The following is a 15,536-nucleotide window of genomic DNA, read 5'->3' as shown; positions in this document are numbered from 1 at the left end:
ACAGTCTATTCTTGTTCATTTGGCTAAAAGTGCATCGGCCGGGAATTGAACCCGGGCCTCGCGCGTGGCAGGCGAGAATTCTACCACTGAACCACCAATGCCTCATGTGTGTGGAGTGATTCTATGTGAGATGCATGCATACTAATCTTCTTTCAGTCGCGTGCAAGTGAGACTTCTCTGTGAACATTCGGCTCCTAACTTTCCCATTTTTCATGCATATCAGAAGATGATGATGGATTATTGGGATGTTGCTAAAAACGATGATGGCAGCCTCGGCCGGTTGGTGCGCCCTGTTTTGTCCAGTTTTGTCCAGTTTTGTCTTGAGAGGGGCTTGCTGTTCAACACACTCGTGCTGGTGAGAGAGGCCTGCTGTTCATCACACCCGTGCTGGTGAGAGAGGCTTGCTGTTGTGGGGCCTGCTGTTCATCACACCCGTGCTGGTGAGAGAGGCCTGCTGTTCAGTACACCCGTGTTGAGGGGCCTGCTGTTCAGCACACCCTTGCTGGTGAGAGAGGCCTGCTGTTGAGGGGCCTGCTGTTCAGCACACCCGTGCTGGTGAGAGGGGCCTGCTTTTCAGCGAACCCGTGCTGGTGAGAGGGGCCTGCTGTTCAGCACACCCGTGCTGGTGAGAGAGGCCTGCTGTTCAGCACACCCGTGTCGAGGGGCCTGCTGTTCAGCACACCCGTGCTGGTGAGAGGGGCCTGCTGTTCATCACATCCGTGTTGGTGAGAGGGGCCTGCTGTTCAGCACACCCGTGCTGGTGAGAGAGGCCTGCTGTTCAGCACACCCGTGTTGAGGGGCCTGCTTTTCAGCACACCCGTGTTGGAGAGAGAGGCCTGCTGTTCAGCACACCCGTGCTGGTGAGAGAGGCCTGCTGTTCAGCACACCCGTGTTGAGGGGCCTGCTGTTCAGCACACCCGTGCTGGTGAGAGGGGCCTGCTGTTGAGGGGCCTACTGTTCAGCATACCCGTGTTGGTGAGAGAGGCCTGCTGTTCAGCACACCCGTGCTGGTGAGAGAGGCCTGCTGTTCAGCACACCCGTGTTGAGGGGCCTACTGTTCAGCACACCCGTGCTGGTGAGAGGGGCCTGCTGTTCAACACACCCGTGCTGGTGAGAGGGGCCTACTGTTCAGCACACCCGTGCTGGTGAGAGGGGCCTGCTGTTCAACACACCCGTGCTGGTGAGAGGGGCCTGCTGTTCAACACACCCGTGCTGGTGAGAGGGGCCTGCTGTTCAGCACACCCGTGCTGGTGAGAAGGGCCTGCTGTTCACCACTCCCATGCTGGTGAGAGGGGCCTACTGTTCAACACACCAGTGCTGGTGAGAGAGTCCTGCTGTTCAGCACACCCGTGCTGGTGCGAATATGGCGCTGATGATGGTAGCCTCAGCCGGTCGGTGCGCCCTGTTTTGTCTTGTTTTGTCTGTCAATTCAGTGTTTTGCCAAGATTTTCGGAGTTCTCTAACAAGAGACGAACTTTTAAATATCAGGGAAACAACTCCTGTGGATTTAATTCCTACTTTTCTGCTTCCAGCGGCAGAATTAGTAGGCATTCTAGTCAATGCCGCGCTAGGCTTTGCTCAAGCAACGAAACGCCGCCCAAGGGGTAAACGGTCGGGGGCTCTAGTACGGCTACGCAGACGCGGGATCCGAACAGTGCTTCCAAGCTTTTTCCTCTCCAACGTACGTTCACTGTACAACAAAATGGATGAACGTCAGCTACTGATGGTAAAAAACAAAGACTTTCTTTCAGCTTCTGCATTGTGCTTCACGGAAACATGGCTGTGTGATTTGATTCCGGACAATTCGCTACAACTAGCAGGATTCCATCTTGTAAGATCGGATCGTGACATAGCACTCTCCGGCAAGACGAAAGGCGGTGGTATTTGTTTTTACATTAACAGTGGCTGGTCTGTAGATGTCACAGTGATTCTGCAACATTGTTCTCCACTCCTTGAATCAATTTTTATAACCTGTAAACCGTTTTACTCGCCTTGCGAGTTCGCGTCGCTCATTTTGGTCGGAGTTTATTTGCCGCCTTGTCCTCAGGTTAAAGAGGCCCAACGCATGCTCGCCGATCAGATTCTGAGTGTGGAGCGAGCAAATCCAGATTCGTTGGTTATCGTACTTGGCGACTTTAACAAAGGTAATCTCAGCCACGAACTCCCCAAATACATACAATTCATTAAATGCCCAACCAGAGAAGGGAACACTCTGGATCACTGCTACACTACAGTCAGTAGAGCCTACCACGCCGTCCCCTGAGCAGCACTAGGACACTCTGACCATGCCATGGTCCACCTGATTCCTGCATACAGGCAGAAACCTGTAAAACTCTGTAAACCTGCTGTGAGGACATCTAAACAGTGGACCAGTGAGGCTGTGGAAGATTTGCGGGCGTGCTTAGACTGTACTGACTGGGATATGTTCACGACTGCTACCAATAGTCTGGATGAACTCACAGAGGCTGTGACGTCCTACATCAGCTTCTGTGAGGACTGCTGTATCCCAACACGTACCAGGGTGAACTTTAACAACAATAAGCCCTGGTTCTCAGCAAAGCTCAGAAGGTTGAGGTTGGAGAAGGAGGAAGCGTTTAGGAGTGGAGATAGAGACAGATTCAAGGAGTCGAAGAACAGGTTTAGCAAAGCGGTGAGAGAGGCTAAACGACTGTACTCAGAGAGACTAAAACACCAGTTCTCTACAAACGACGCTGCTTCTGTCTGGAGAGGGCTCAGGCAGATCACCAACTACAAACCCAGAGCCCCCCACACCACTAACGACTCCTGCCTAGCCAACGACCTGAACGAGTTCTACTGTAGATTTGAAAGACAATTGGACTGTCCTGAACCACCCCTTCCAACCCAAGAGGCCCCATCCCCCACCAATACTACAGAGACGACTATCTCCTTTCAGGAGGGAGAAGTTAATAGACTTTTCAAGAGGCAGAATCCACGCAAAGCAGCCGGGCCGGACTCTGTCTCTCCAGCCACCCTCAGGCACTGAGCTGACCAGCTGTCTCCGGTGTTTACCAACATCTTTAACACCTCCCTGGAGACATGCCATGTACCAGCCTGTCTCAAGTCCTCCACCATCATCCCTGTGCCCAAAAAGCTAAGGCCAACAGGACTAAATGATTACAGACCGGTCGCCCTTACATCTGTGGTAATGAAGTCTTTTGAGCGCCTGGTCCTGGCACACCTCAAAGCCATCACAGACCCTCTCCTGGACCCCCTTCAGTTTGCCTACAGAGCCAACAGGTCTGTGGACGATGCAGTTAACATGGCCCTCCACTTCACCCTACAGCATCTGGACGCCCCAGCATCCTACGCCAGGATCCTGTTTGTGGACTTCAGCTCTGCCTTCAACACCATCATCCCTGCCCTGCTTCAGGACAAGCTTTTCCAGCTGAACGTGCCATACACCACCTGTAAATGGATCACAGACTTCCTGTCTGACAGGAAGCAGTGCGTTAAGCTGGGAACAGAAGTCTCTGACTCCAGGTCCATCAGCACCGGAACTCCTCAGGGCTGCGTCCTTTCCCCTCTGCTCTTCTCCCTGTATACCAACAGCTGCACCTCCAATCATCTGTCCGTCAAACTATTGAAGTTTGCGGATGACACCACCCTCATTGGGCTGATCTCTGGTGGGGATGGGTCTGACTATAGGTGGGAAGCTGACAATCTGGTGACCTGGTGTAGCCAGAACAACTTAGAGCTAAATGCTCTAAAGACAGTTGAGATGGTTGTGGACTTCAGGAAGAATACAGCACCACTCACCCCATCACCCTGTTAGACTCCCCAGTCAAAATTGTAGAGTCCTTCCGCTTCCTGGGCACTATTCTCTCCCGGGACCTCAAGTGGGAATTGAACATCAGCTCCCTCACCAAGAAAGCTCAACAGAGGATGTACTTTCTACGGCAGCTGAAGAAATTCAACCTGCCAAAGACAATGATGGAACACTTCTATACAGCGATCATTGAATCCATCCTCACCTCCTCCATAACCGTCTGGTACGCTGCTGCCACTGCCAAGGACAAGAGCAGACTGCAACGTATCATCCACACTGCTGAGAAGGTAATTGCCTGCAATCTACCAACCCTCGAGGACCTGCACACGACAAGGTCCATGAGGCGAGCGAGGAAGATTATGGCCGATTTCTCCCACCCTGGACACTCTCTGTTTCAGCTACTGCCCTCCGGCAGAAGGCTTCGGTCCATCAGGACCAAAACCTCGCGCCATTAAAACAGTTTCTTCCCATCTGCTGCTGGCCTGTTAAACAAGGCCAAGGGCTAACACTGTTTTTAACATTTGATCTACATAACGACACCTTGCCGATATTAACTATATATATTCTTAGTTTTTTCGGTAAAGTCACGTTGAAGAGAAACAACAAAATAACAAAATATATATAAAACAATAAAAAATTCTCACGACGTTTCGACCATAACTCAAACGGTCATCATCAGGTGTGTCGGTTTGCATAAATTTATTTTGAAAACGGCATATTTATTTATTTATATAAAAAAATAACGTTTGCGTCACGCGCAACGATTGGCTGTTTGCCAGGACTAGTCCATCTATTTTTTGAAAAGAGGAGGGGGGAGACGAAATTTGTTTTTTATGTATGCTGTCTGAAAGGCACTGTAAGCGTGAACAATCAATCAAGAACTGAAATGATTTATCAAATCTTTCCAATGATTGCTAAGATAGAATCCATCTTCTCGGTTGAAATTGTCTCTGTGTTTGTATATGTGGATAGCCTCATGAACGAATCTCTCATGGAAGCCAGATGGCTTACAAAGAACCTCCGTCTTGGAAAAGTCAATGGCATGTGAGCCTACTGAATTAGAACAATGATCTGCTACGGCCGAGGTGTTGGTCCTACCGTGTTTAAGGTCTGCTTTATGTTCACGAATGCGGTCCGAGATATGGCGTTTGGTTTCTCCAATGTAACTACTACCACAGAGGCAACTTAGTTTGTAGACACCAGGGTATTGTATGTCCGGAATCACATCTTTTACAGACGGAACCAGATCACGGATTTTATGTAATGTGTTGAAACGGACCTGGATCTTGTGTTTATTCAAGATTTTGGAGATCTTTTTTGTGATCCCAGCAATGTAGGGTAAAGTGATGGTTTTGAAAGGCTCCTCAAGAGGGTTCTTCTTCATGGTTTGAGTGATAGCTTTGCGGATTGTATAGTCGGAGTAACCATTAGCCCTAAGAGCCTGGTGTACGTGCTTGAGTTCACTGCTTATGTGTTCCTGGTCGGATATGCATTGGGCTCTATGATACAGAGTCTTGATGAGAGAATTCTTCTGTGATGGATGGTGGTGGGAATCCGGTTTCAGATAAGCATCCGTATGGGTAGCTTTCCTGTAGACAGAGTGGCTCATTGAACCATCAGGTCTCTTTTTAATTAGGACATCCAAAAAAGGTATCTTGCCATCTATTTCGACTTCCATGGTAAATCTGATGGCTGGGTGTATGGAATTGATGTGGTCGAAGAATTGGTCTAGAGCAGGCCGGCCATGTGGCCAGATGACAAAAGTGTCATCCACGTACCTCTTCCACAAGGTTGGGCGCAGAGTGGCAGTCTGGATGGCGTCAGTCTCAAATTTCTCCATGAAAATGTTAGCTATAACTGGAGAAAGGGGGGAGCCCATTGGGGTGCCCTCAGTTTGTTTGTAGAAAGTTCCATTCCAAGTGAAGTATGTATTGGTTAAACAGTGTCTCACCAGGGGGGGTACCTCAGCGTTTAGTCCTTGATGAACCAAGTCTTCAATGATTGCAATGGTGTCAGGTACAGGAACCTTGGTGAACAAGGAAACTACATCAAAACTGACAAGCAGGTCGTCTGGGGACAGGGAAATACCCTTGATTGTTGATACCAGGTGAGTAGAATTTTGTACCGCAGAGGTGGTCTTTCCAGTGAAAGGACGCAGGATTTCAGACAAAAAACGAGCTAGTTTGTAGGTGGGGGAGCTGATAGTAGAGACTATGGGACGAAGAAGTGTATCAACTTTATGTATTTTTGGTAAGCCGTATAATCTTGGTGGCCTGGCAGCAGAAGGTTTCAACGAAAACCGTTTAGATTGATCAATTAATGCGGTTGAATCAGAAATTATTTTGTTGGTTTGTGTGACGAGGCTGTTGGTGGGATCTCTTTTTATTTTTGTATAACTACCATCGTCGAGTAATTCTTTAATTTTGTTGTTGTATTCTATTTTATCCATGATAACAGTAGCATTGCCTTTGTCAGCTAAGAGAACTACAATATCATTCCTCTTTTTTAATTTATATAATTCAAAACGCTCATCTTTGCTGAGGTTGCTAGCTGGCATCTTAGCGTTTTTGAGGGTTGCAGCGATTTCAGATCTTGCTACGTCTGCAGCGATGTGACCCAGGCCCCTGAGAGCAACGTCTACTTGGGCAATTATATCATTAACTGGTATGTGTTTAGGTGTGACTGCAAAGTTTAGACCTTTAGCTAAAACGGATTTCAGACCATCGGAAATAGAACTGTTACTGCGATTAATTACGACTTTATTAACGTCTAACTTTTTGGTGTGTGGGTCCGGTCTTTTGTTGAAAAGGAGGTTAAATTTGGAAATCAGGTTTTCCTTACATTTGGTCGACATAGTAGCAGCTGAAGAGGCAGTCATATTGTCTACATGTTCCCAATCCGATGTGGACATTATTGCCGTCAATGATAAGTGTGATTTGTAGAGTGTCTTGTCTTAGGGCTAATGGTTACTCCGACTATACAATCCGCAAAGCTATCACTCAAACCATGAAGAAGAACCCTCTTGAGGAGCCTTTCAAAACCATCACTTTACCCTACATTGCTGGGATCACAAAAAAGATCTCCAAAATCTTGAATAAACACAAGATCCAGGTCCGTTTCAACACATTACATAAAATCCGTGATCTGGTTCCGTCTGTAAAAGATGTGATTCCGGACATACAATACCCTGGTGTCTACAAACTAAGTTGCCTCTGTGGTAGTAGTTACATTGGAGAAACCAAACGCCATATCTCGGACCGCATTCGTGAACATAAAGCAGACCTTAAACACGGTAGGACCAACACCTCGGCCGTAGCAGATCATTGTTCTAATTCAGTAGGCTCACATGCCATTGACTTTTCCAAGACGGAGGTTCTTTGTAAGCCATCTGGCTTCCATGAGAGATTCGTTCATGAGGCTATCCACATATACAAACACAGAGACAATTTCAACCGAGAAGATGGATTCTATCTTAGCAATCATTGGAAAGATTTGATAAATCATTTCAGTTCTTGATTGATTGTTCACGCTTACAGTGCCTTTCAGACAGCATACATAAAAAACAAATTTCGTCTCCCCCCTCCTCTTTTCAAAAAATAGATGGACTAGTCCTGGCAAACAGCCAGGACTAGTCCTGGCGCGTGACGCAAACGTTATTTTTTTATATAAATAAATAAATATGCCGTTTTCTAAATAAATTTATGCAAACCGACACACCTGATGATGACCGTTTGAGTTATGGTCGAAACGTCGTGAGAATTTTTTATTGTTTTATATATATTTTGTTATTTTGTTGTTTCTCTTCAACGTGACTTTACCGAAAAAACTAAGAATATGAATTACTGCAGTCACGAAAGCTTTAAATCGATATTAACTATGTTACCCTATTTGTATTTTTTTATTTTTAAATTATATCTTAAAGCTATTTTATATTCGATATTTATTTAATTGTATATACTTCAGCCCCTTGGTGTTAGACTTTTAACCCTTATTATAGTAAGACTTGTTTAAAACTTATTTAAGATTTTAGATTCCTATATGTTGAATGTATGCACCATCCTGCCAAAGTAAATTCCGTGTCGGTGTGAACTTACATGGCGAATAAAACCCTTTCTGATTCTGATTCTGATTTGTCACTACTCATCTCCAAAAGTAGTTTTTGAACTGGATTGGTGCAATTACTGCGACCTGATTTTTCCCAGCTGAAAGCGACCTCAAGATATTGGTTGCCACTAGCATACTAGGACATGAAGTGGGTGTGATTAATATTCTTCATTAACACGGAACGTAATATTTTTCGATACTACCAAATGTGCATTAAATCTTTACAATACTCTTTGGTTCTATTCGGTAAAGTCACGTAACAAACAACAAAAAATAAAAATAAAAAATTCACGACGTTTCGGCCACAACACAAGTGGCCTTCATCAGGTGAAGGGACCGTGCTGTCATGAGGACAGCGTTGGAGTGAAAACAGCCAAGCCCAGGTCGCGTCCTTTAAGCTGTGTGGAAGGAAGCAAAGCGCTTGACAAAGGAATTAGTATAGAAATGAGCACGATATACGTAGGTGTATGGGCAATGAGTGGGGGAGTAGAGTGAGTGGAGTGAGTGAGTGGAGTGAGTGAGTGGAGTGAGTGAGTGGAGTGAGTGAGTGAGTGGAGTGAGTGAGTGGAGTGAGTGAGTGGAGTGAGTGGAGTGAGTGAGTGGAGTGAGTGAGTGGAGTGAGTGAGTGGAGAGAAATAAGCAATTGTGAAAGTTTGGGATACCACTACTTGAAAAATATATTGTACCATTGAAAATTAGTTTAATGTTTGGTTTGATTTAGAACATCTGCTACTTATTTCTCTCCACTCACTCACTCCACTCACTCACTCACTCCACCCACTCACTCCACTCACTCACTCCACTCACTCACTCCACTCACTCCACTCACTCACTCCACTCACTCCACTCACTCACTCCACTCACTCACTCCACTCACTCCACTCACTCACTCCACTCACTCCACTCACTCACTCCACTCACTCCACTCACTCACTCCACTCACACCACTCACTCACTCCACTCACTCCACTCACTCACTCCACTCACTCCACTCACTCACTCCACTCACTCACTCCACTCACTCCACTCACTCACTCCACTCACTCCACTCACTCACTCCACTCACACCACTCACTCACTCCACTCACTCCACTCACTCACTCCACTCACTCCACTCACTCACTCCACTCACTCACTCCACTCACTCACTCCACTCATTCACTCCACTCACTCACTCACTCCACTCACTCACTCACTCCACTCACTCACTCCACTCACTCACTCACTCCACTCACTCCACTCACTCACTCACTCCACTCACTCTACTCACTCACTCACTCCACTCACTCCACTCACTCACTCCACTCACTCTACTCCCCCACCCCCCTGCTGCTGGTCCGTTATGGTCCCCACCCGCTCCTGGTCCATCATGGCCCATACAGCTCCTACGTATATCGTGCTCATTTCTATACTAATTCCTTTGTCAAGCGCTTTGCTTCCTTCCACACAGCTTAAAGGACGCGACCTGGGCTTGGCTGTTTTCACTCCAACGCTGTCCTCATGACAGCACGGTCCCTTCACCTGATGAAGGCCACTTGTGTTGTGGCCGAAACGTCGTGAATTTTTTATTTTTATTTTTTGTTGTTTGTTACGTGACTTTACCGAATAGAACAAAAGAGTATGGATCCTTGCAGTCACGAAAGCTTTAAATCTAGAAATCGTTGCAATGTTGCATATCGCGATAAAAGTAAAAATAAATATTCAGAAAAGTGCATCGGCCGGGAATCGAACCCGGGCCTCCCGCGTGGCAGGCGAGAATTCTACCACTGAACCACCGATGCTACACACGCTCCAGCAGTTTTTATGTGGTATTCATGGATACTGATCTTTCAGTCCTGCGCGAGTGCAGGTTTTGTCTGGAAATTTAGCTTCTGTTTTTTTCTTTAAGATCTGATTATTATCGTGCAACTTTTTTCTACGATCTGCTACTCATGACGAACTTCCTGAAAATATGTATGATTTTTTTTGTACCACGGGTACCAGTCACCAGTGAGGGATTGGTTTCTCCCCTGTGTCAACACAGACTAAAATAAGAAAAGGGCCTTTGACTAATCATCACTATTGTGGATGCAATTTTTTTTCCTGGCGAGATGAATGTTGGCATTATATGCTATTCCACACCTTATAGGGGCCCTTGTTAATAGCGCTTGACCGTGGAATTCATGTAATGGAGGTCCCTTATCACTAGGGGTCTCCATCTGCAGCTACCGAATGCAGTCAATACTGCAAAAACTCTGAAAAACGTTTTCCAATGGAAATTCTCTTCCACTGTTGGCAACTGCGTGTACATCTACAAAACATATAAACGTGAATAAAAAAATCATTAGATGAAAATAGATACCAGATTATTCACACTGATAGCAGTGCAACAAAGATAAATGCTATTTTTTTAATATGTAAAATAACAAAAAAAGTGCATCGGCCGGGAATCGAACCCGGGCCTCCCGCGTGGCAGGCGAGAATTCTACCACTGAACCACCGATGCCTTAAGACGTTACGCGCAAATCATTTAAGAAATACTTCAGCATTAGGAGTATGCAGTCCCGTGTTTAAGGGCATTCCTTTTTACATCTGCGAATAATTTGCTCAGCAGTGTGGTCAGTCAAGACTACACTTCCAGTGAAGACAGTGAGTATTGCGTAGTTGTATACATGCGGAATGTTACCAATCCTCTTCATGGAAAGCTCATCGGAAAAAAAAATCCCATGTCCATAGTAAGTAAAACAAATATATCAAAAATATCCTTTCAATATCCTTTCATTATCAGTCCAGATTTATTTTTTTACATTATAACGTATAATCGGGTATTTTATAGATTTTGATTTAAACACAAATTGTTTCATGATGATGCCCTTCTCTGGCCACCTTTTAAACGTAACGACCTTTTCATTTCGTCTCAAAGCCCATCTTTGAGTATTGAAACAATTCCAAAGATGTGTTTAAATTAAATTTCGATTTAAAGCTTTCGTGACTGCAATGATTCATCTTCTTTGGTTCTTTCGGTAAAGTCACGTAGAATGAGAATAAAATAATAAATTGATAAAATAACACAATAATATTCTCACGACGTTTCGGCCACAACACAAGCGGCGTTACTTTACCGAAAGAACCAAAGAAGGTGTTTAAATTAAGTTAATTACTACTGACTAATGAACTGGACAAGTTTCGAATTAAAAAAAATACGTTTGTTTATTTTGATTTGTATTGTTTCCCATGTTTGCGACGTGTCGTTCGCTCCATGCGCCTAAATGTAACAATGGCTTGTGATTTGAATGCAATTTTCATTTATTGAATATTAACTTATCAATCGTTACACTCATCGCTTCCACCGTGCGATAGGAGTAGCGGTGGTGTCTAAATCCCATCCCACCAGCTGCGAGGACAGAAGGAAGGATTTGCTGTCTCTGTAGCGACGAGATACATTGTTTATAAAAAGTTCTGTAATGCCCTGGCCCGAAAGCAGCCTTCTTGCTCCCAAACGGAGTAACGTCAAGCTCATAACCACAGATGTTACTTGTTCGGTGAAAACCTACGCACACTGTGACGTTATTTTTTCCTAAAACGTGCTGTATATGGATAGAAAGGGCTCCCCCACGCGGTGTCTAAGCGTGTGTATTGTTTTGAACATACTTCAACACGCAGCTTGGTAAGGAGTGGGTGGACGAGGGAAGGAGTGGTTCTCAGGCCCGGTTCAGAGGTCATCTGGCCACGAGACAAAACTCTGGGAGCCGAGTGTATAAGTGCAGTATGCTCACCGCTTATTTAAATTCATACATGGTACATAACTGTGTCATTATTGATCGCGTCTTCTCTTATCCGGAGTTTTTCCTAGACACTCCAAATTGCCGGCCATGATAAAACACAAAAATACCACAAACTTTGGATATGCATCTCAGGCAGGTTCTCGCATAAAATGTTGTAAATGTTCAGTCAGAATATGAATTACTGTGATTGAGAAAATGTAACTTTAAGTTTTTTTTTTAAATCTACATACTGTAGTTTCATTCCTTTTGCTTAACACATTTTGGATTTTCATATGTATGTCTTTCTGTTTTGAATCTCCATCATTGCTGCCTGCAGCACGGGTCTCCTTGCAGATTTGTAGTTGAGTGCCAGTCGCTGGGTTGTTCTCCACACATCAGATGCAGGAGCCATTCACACTGCACTTGGCGTGCGTGCACACCACGCACAACCCACCCCACACGTGTTCCTCTCGAGGCCACTTCCTTCTACACATTGAGCCCCCTTCATAAAGGTCAGGGCTAACCGACACGAGCACGTCCCACAGGCAAGCAGATGTCCTGCCACAGTCGTACACCCGCAGCTAGGGCCACTCACTACCTCAACTGAACTTTACTTCAATATTTCTAGATTTGCAGATTTCGTGACTGCAAGGATTCATACTCTTTGTTTTTTTCGGTAAAGTCGCGTAGGTAAAAAATGAAATAAATGAAAAACAACTAAATGAAATCACGACGTTTCGGTAGCAACACAAGCGTCCTTCTTCAGGTGGGAACAACGTAGCGAAAGCGCAACCGCTTAAGTGTGTCTCAGAGATGGCTGTGACGAGGAGTTAAATAGTTGCGGGGGATGGAGGGGGCCATGGTGAGTGTGGGGGCGGGGTGTAGGCTGGGAGGTAACGTTGGGCACACCGGGGGTGCGCTGGGAGGCAGCGACTGGAGCTGCAACTGATGCTTTGTGATGTCGATGGCGGAAGTAGATAAGCAAGCTAGGATTAAGCCGCCTTTTGTTATGCTGCCGGGTTGGGGGGGGGGGGTAAATTACCAATGCGCAGGCTGACAACGTGTGGAGTTCAAACTGAGATGTTAAAAGCTAAGAAAAACCGTGTGGTAATGGTGATGGTAGTGTGTGGAGATGGGGTTAACAGACTAGGAATATGGATATGTTTAAGAAAATAAATATAAACTGGCTGTCTAGCAGTAAATTGCACGGTAATTAAAGTTTAACTTGGTTAATTACATCTTTCCAATGGTTGCTCAATTTGAATCCATCATCTCGGTCAAAGTTATATCTATGTTTATATATCTGGATGGCTTCATGGACAAATCTTTGGTAGTATCCAGGAGGTTTGCAGAGTACCTTGATATCAGAGAACACAATGTCATTAGAACCCGCAGTATTATAACAATTATCAGCCACGGCCGAATAATTCATCTTGCAATGTTTCAAATCCGACTTGTGCTCGCGGATGCGATCAGAAATATGTCGTTTCGTTTCCCTGATATAACAATCCCCACAGGTGCAACTCAGTTTGTAGACACCTGGGTACTGTAAGTCAGGAATGACATCGTTTACGGATGGGATCAGATCACGGATCTTGTGTACTGTACTGAATCGGACCTGGATCTTGTTTGTTCAGAATTTTGGAAATCCTTTTGGTGATGCCTGCTATGTATGGCAACATAATGGTTTTGATCGGAGTCTCAAGGGTTTGTTTCTCCACGTTGGGAGAAACAGCTTGATGGATAGCATGGTCCGAGTATCCGTTCATCTTGAGGGCCAGATGTACATGTTCCAATTCACTGGCCAGGTGGTGTGGGTCAAAGATGCAGTGGGCCCTATGCTATAGTGTTTTGATGAGGGAATTGTTTTGTGCTGGATGGTGGTGGGAATCAGGCTTCAGGTAGGAATCCTTGTGGGTGGCCTTCCTGTAAACAGAATGTCCCAAAGAGCCATTGGGCCTCCTCTCAAACAGAACATCCAGGAATGGTAGCTTGCCATCCTTCTCCACTTCCATGGTGAATTTGACAGATGGGTGTATGGAGTTGATGTGGTCAAGAAATTGGTTCAATGCTGGGAGGCCATGTACAGGGTGGTCTAGATATTATGTGACCCCCAATTAATTGACCCCTATTTTTTTCCCCATTGCTTATTCATTTATGTGTTCACTCCCATTGGTATACAACATATTAAGCTTTCGAGAATTACATTAGGGTCACATGACATCTGGACCACGCTGTATACTGTACGTGCATGTGTAGAAAAGTAATTTAGCCATTTATCCAAGATAGCCAGACTGAGTCATATAACTCTTTTTCTGGAGCGTCTTGCTTTGCTTTTATATTCTGATGTTTTTGGCCAATGAATGAGTTTGTACAATTTGGAGGAATCAAGAGCACCTGGAATAAATGCGTCGCGTTTACATGTGGCTTTTGTGTTGGGAGTGTGTGTTTGGTGTATATTGTTTGTGTAATAAACGACTTCCACGACAAGTTGAGACTTGCGTCCTTTCTTTATTTAGGGATGACTGCTCAGCTCCGCACTCCCTTCTGGATCGTTACCCTCCCTCTCTCTCGCCGCATGCACGCGCTCACTGCTCCTCCGTCCCCACGCGGCTTCCCTCGCTCTCTGGTCGACGGCGCGCCGGGAGAGCTTCGGCCCTCGAGACCGCCACGTGGCCGGTGGCGTGACGAGATGACGAAGATGCAATCCGGACTCCAGGCTTCCACACCAACCCCGAGTTCTCCTCTTGCCTCTCCTTATATCCCTCCCAGCGGAGCAAAGCTCCGCCTCTAACCACGCCCCCCTCAGAACCTTCCCGATGGTTCCCGCATGTACCCATGAGCTCCGCCCATGAACTTTGGCCCAGATGGAACCCTTAGCCCTGATTGGCTATGACCGATGCAGCAGTGCCTATGCAGCCCTCCGTCGCCCGTCGGTGTGCTCTCTCATTACACTCCTCCCCGGGATAAAAAAACTAGCCGTTCCAGCTAGGAAGAAGGTTACCCCCAGATAATGGGAGAGCAATACCGTAGAACCCGACAAGAATAAGAATAAAAATAACAAAATGCATAAAATTGAACTCACAAATGCAACACAAAAGAACCAGCTTGAATTAGGAAGGATTAACGAAATTGGCTCCCATTAGTCTGCGACGCAGCGAGAGATGGAAGTGCCGACGGTGCAGCGGCAGATGCAGCCGACATAGGGCTGGCTCGGGCGGAGTCATCAGGAGCAGAAGTCCTCAGGGCCTGGGTGGCTGTGGGCGGCAAAACAGAGTCCTTCGGGGGATCAACCAGCAACTGGGTTGGCGCGTCGGACGCATCAGACCCCGGCAAGCCAATTTTTGGAGATGACGAACTGACGTGTGGAGGAAAGAATGGTTTCAACCGGGACATGGGGACGAACCAACGACGGGTTCCCGCCCGGATGCGCACACACTGAGGATGCCGAATTTCAACCAACTCCACAGGCCCCTGCCATGGCCTGTGCAATTTGGGAAAGGTGCCCACAGGCACCTGAGGGCAATGAAGCCAGGCCCGATCACCCATACCTTCATGCACAACGCTCGTTGCGAGCTTGAGTTTTGGCCGCGCTAATTCGCCCCGCCTCCCGTGCCTCAGTAATGCGGCGTATGGAGTCCCGGACGTGGTCGGGAAGGGTCTGTTTGCGGCCCTTCATAGGCGTCCCCAACTGTGCACCAATGGGCGGCACATTTTCCCATCCATACATGAGAAAAAACGGCGAGTATCCGGTGGAAGCATGTGGGGCCATCTGATAGGCGGAGAGCACGCCGGGCATATGCAAGTCCCAATCGGCCTGTTTCTCACTGACAGTGTGGCAGAGCATGGCGGTCAACGTACGATTTAGTCGCTCGACCATCCCATCAGTCTGCGAATAGTAT

The 15,536-nt window shown here is 46.4% G+C and overlaps 1 protein-coding gene and 3 non-coding genes across 6 annotated transcripts in view; 1 reads left to right on the top strand and 3 right to left on the bottom strand.

Annotated features, from left to right (window-relative positions):
• Positions 1-30: 30 nt before the first annotated feature.
• Positions 31-101, bottom strand: TRNAG-GCC (transfer RNA glycine (anticodon GCC)). The gene has a single exon. It is a non-coding gene; the product is annotated as a tRNA-Gly (tRNA).
• A 9,500-nt stretch (positions 102-9,601) lies between these two features.
• TRNAG-GCC (transfer RNA glycine (anticodon GCC)) lies at positions 9,602-9,672 on the bottom strand. Its single transcript has one exon. It is a non-coding gene; the product is annotated as a tRNA-Gly (tRNA).
• A 633-nt stretch (positions 9,673-10,305) lies between these two features.
• On the bottom strand, positions 10,306-10,376 carry TRNAG-GCC (transfer RNA glycine (anticodon GCC)). Its single transcript has one exon. It is a non-coding gene; the product is annotated as a tRNA-Gly (tRNA).
• A 29-nt stretch (positions 10,377-10,405) lies between these two features.
• Positions 10,406-15,536, top strand: part of LOC116941513 (uncharacterized) — a 59,065-nt gene continuing 53,934 nt past the window's right edge. The window contains exon 1 of one of the 3 annotated variants that reach the window (XM_032952653.2): positions 10,406-10,605. In XM_032952653.2, coding sequence (XP_032808544.2) covers positions 10,543-10,605 — 63 coding nt within the window. In that variant the 5' untranslated portion in view covers positions 10,406-10,542. The remainder of the gene's footprint in view (positions 10,606-15,536) is intronic. The other 2 variants (XM_076066663.1, XM_032952652.2) reach the window with 2 other exon arrangements.

This window comes from Petromyzon marinus, chromosome 12 (assembly GCF_048934315.1).
Source record: "Petromyzon marinus isolate PM22_M1 ecotype Great Lakes invasive population chromosome 12, UKy_Petmar_22M1.pri1.0, whole genome shotgun sequence".
Taxonomy (NCBI): Eukaryota; Metazoa; Chordata; class Hyperoartia; order Petromyzontiformes; family Petromyzontidae; genus Petromyzon; species Petromyzon marinus.
The sequence above is the reverse complement of the archived record's forward strand: the minus strand, read 5'-3'. Positions and strand labels throughout refer to the sequence as shown.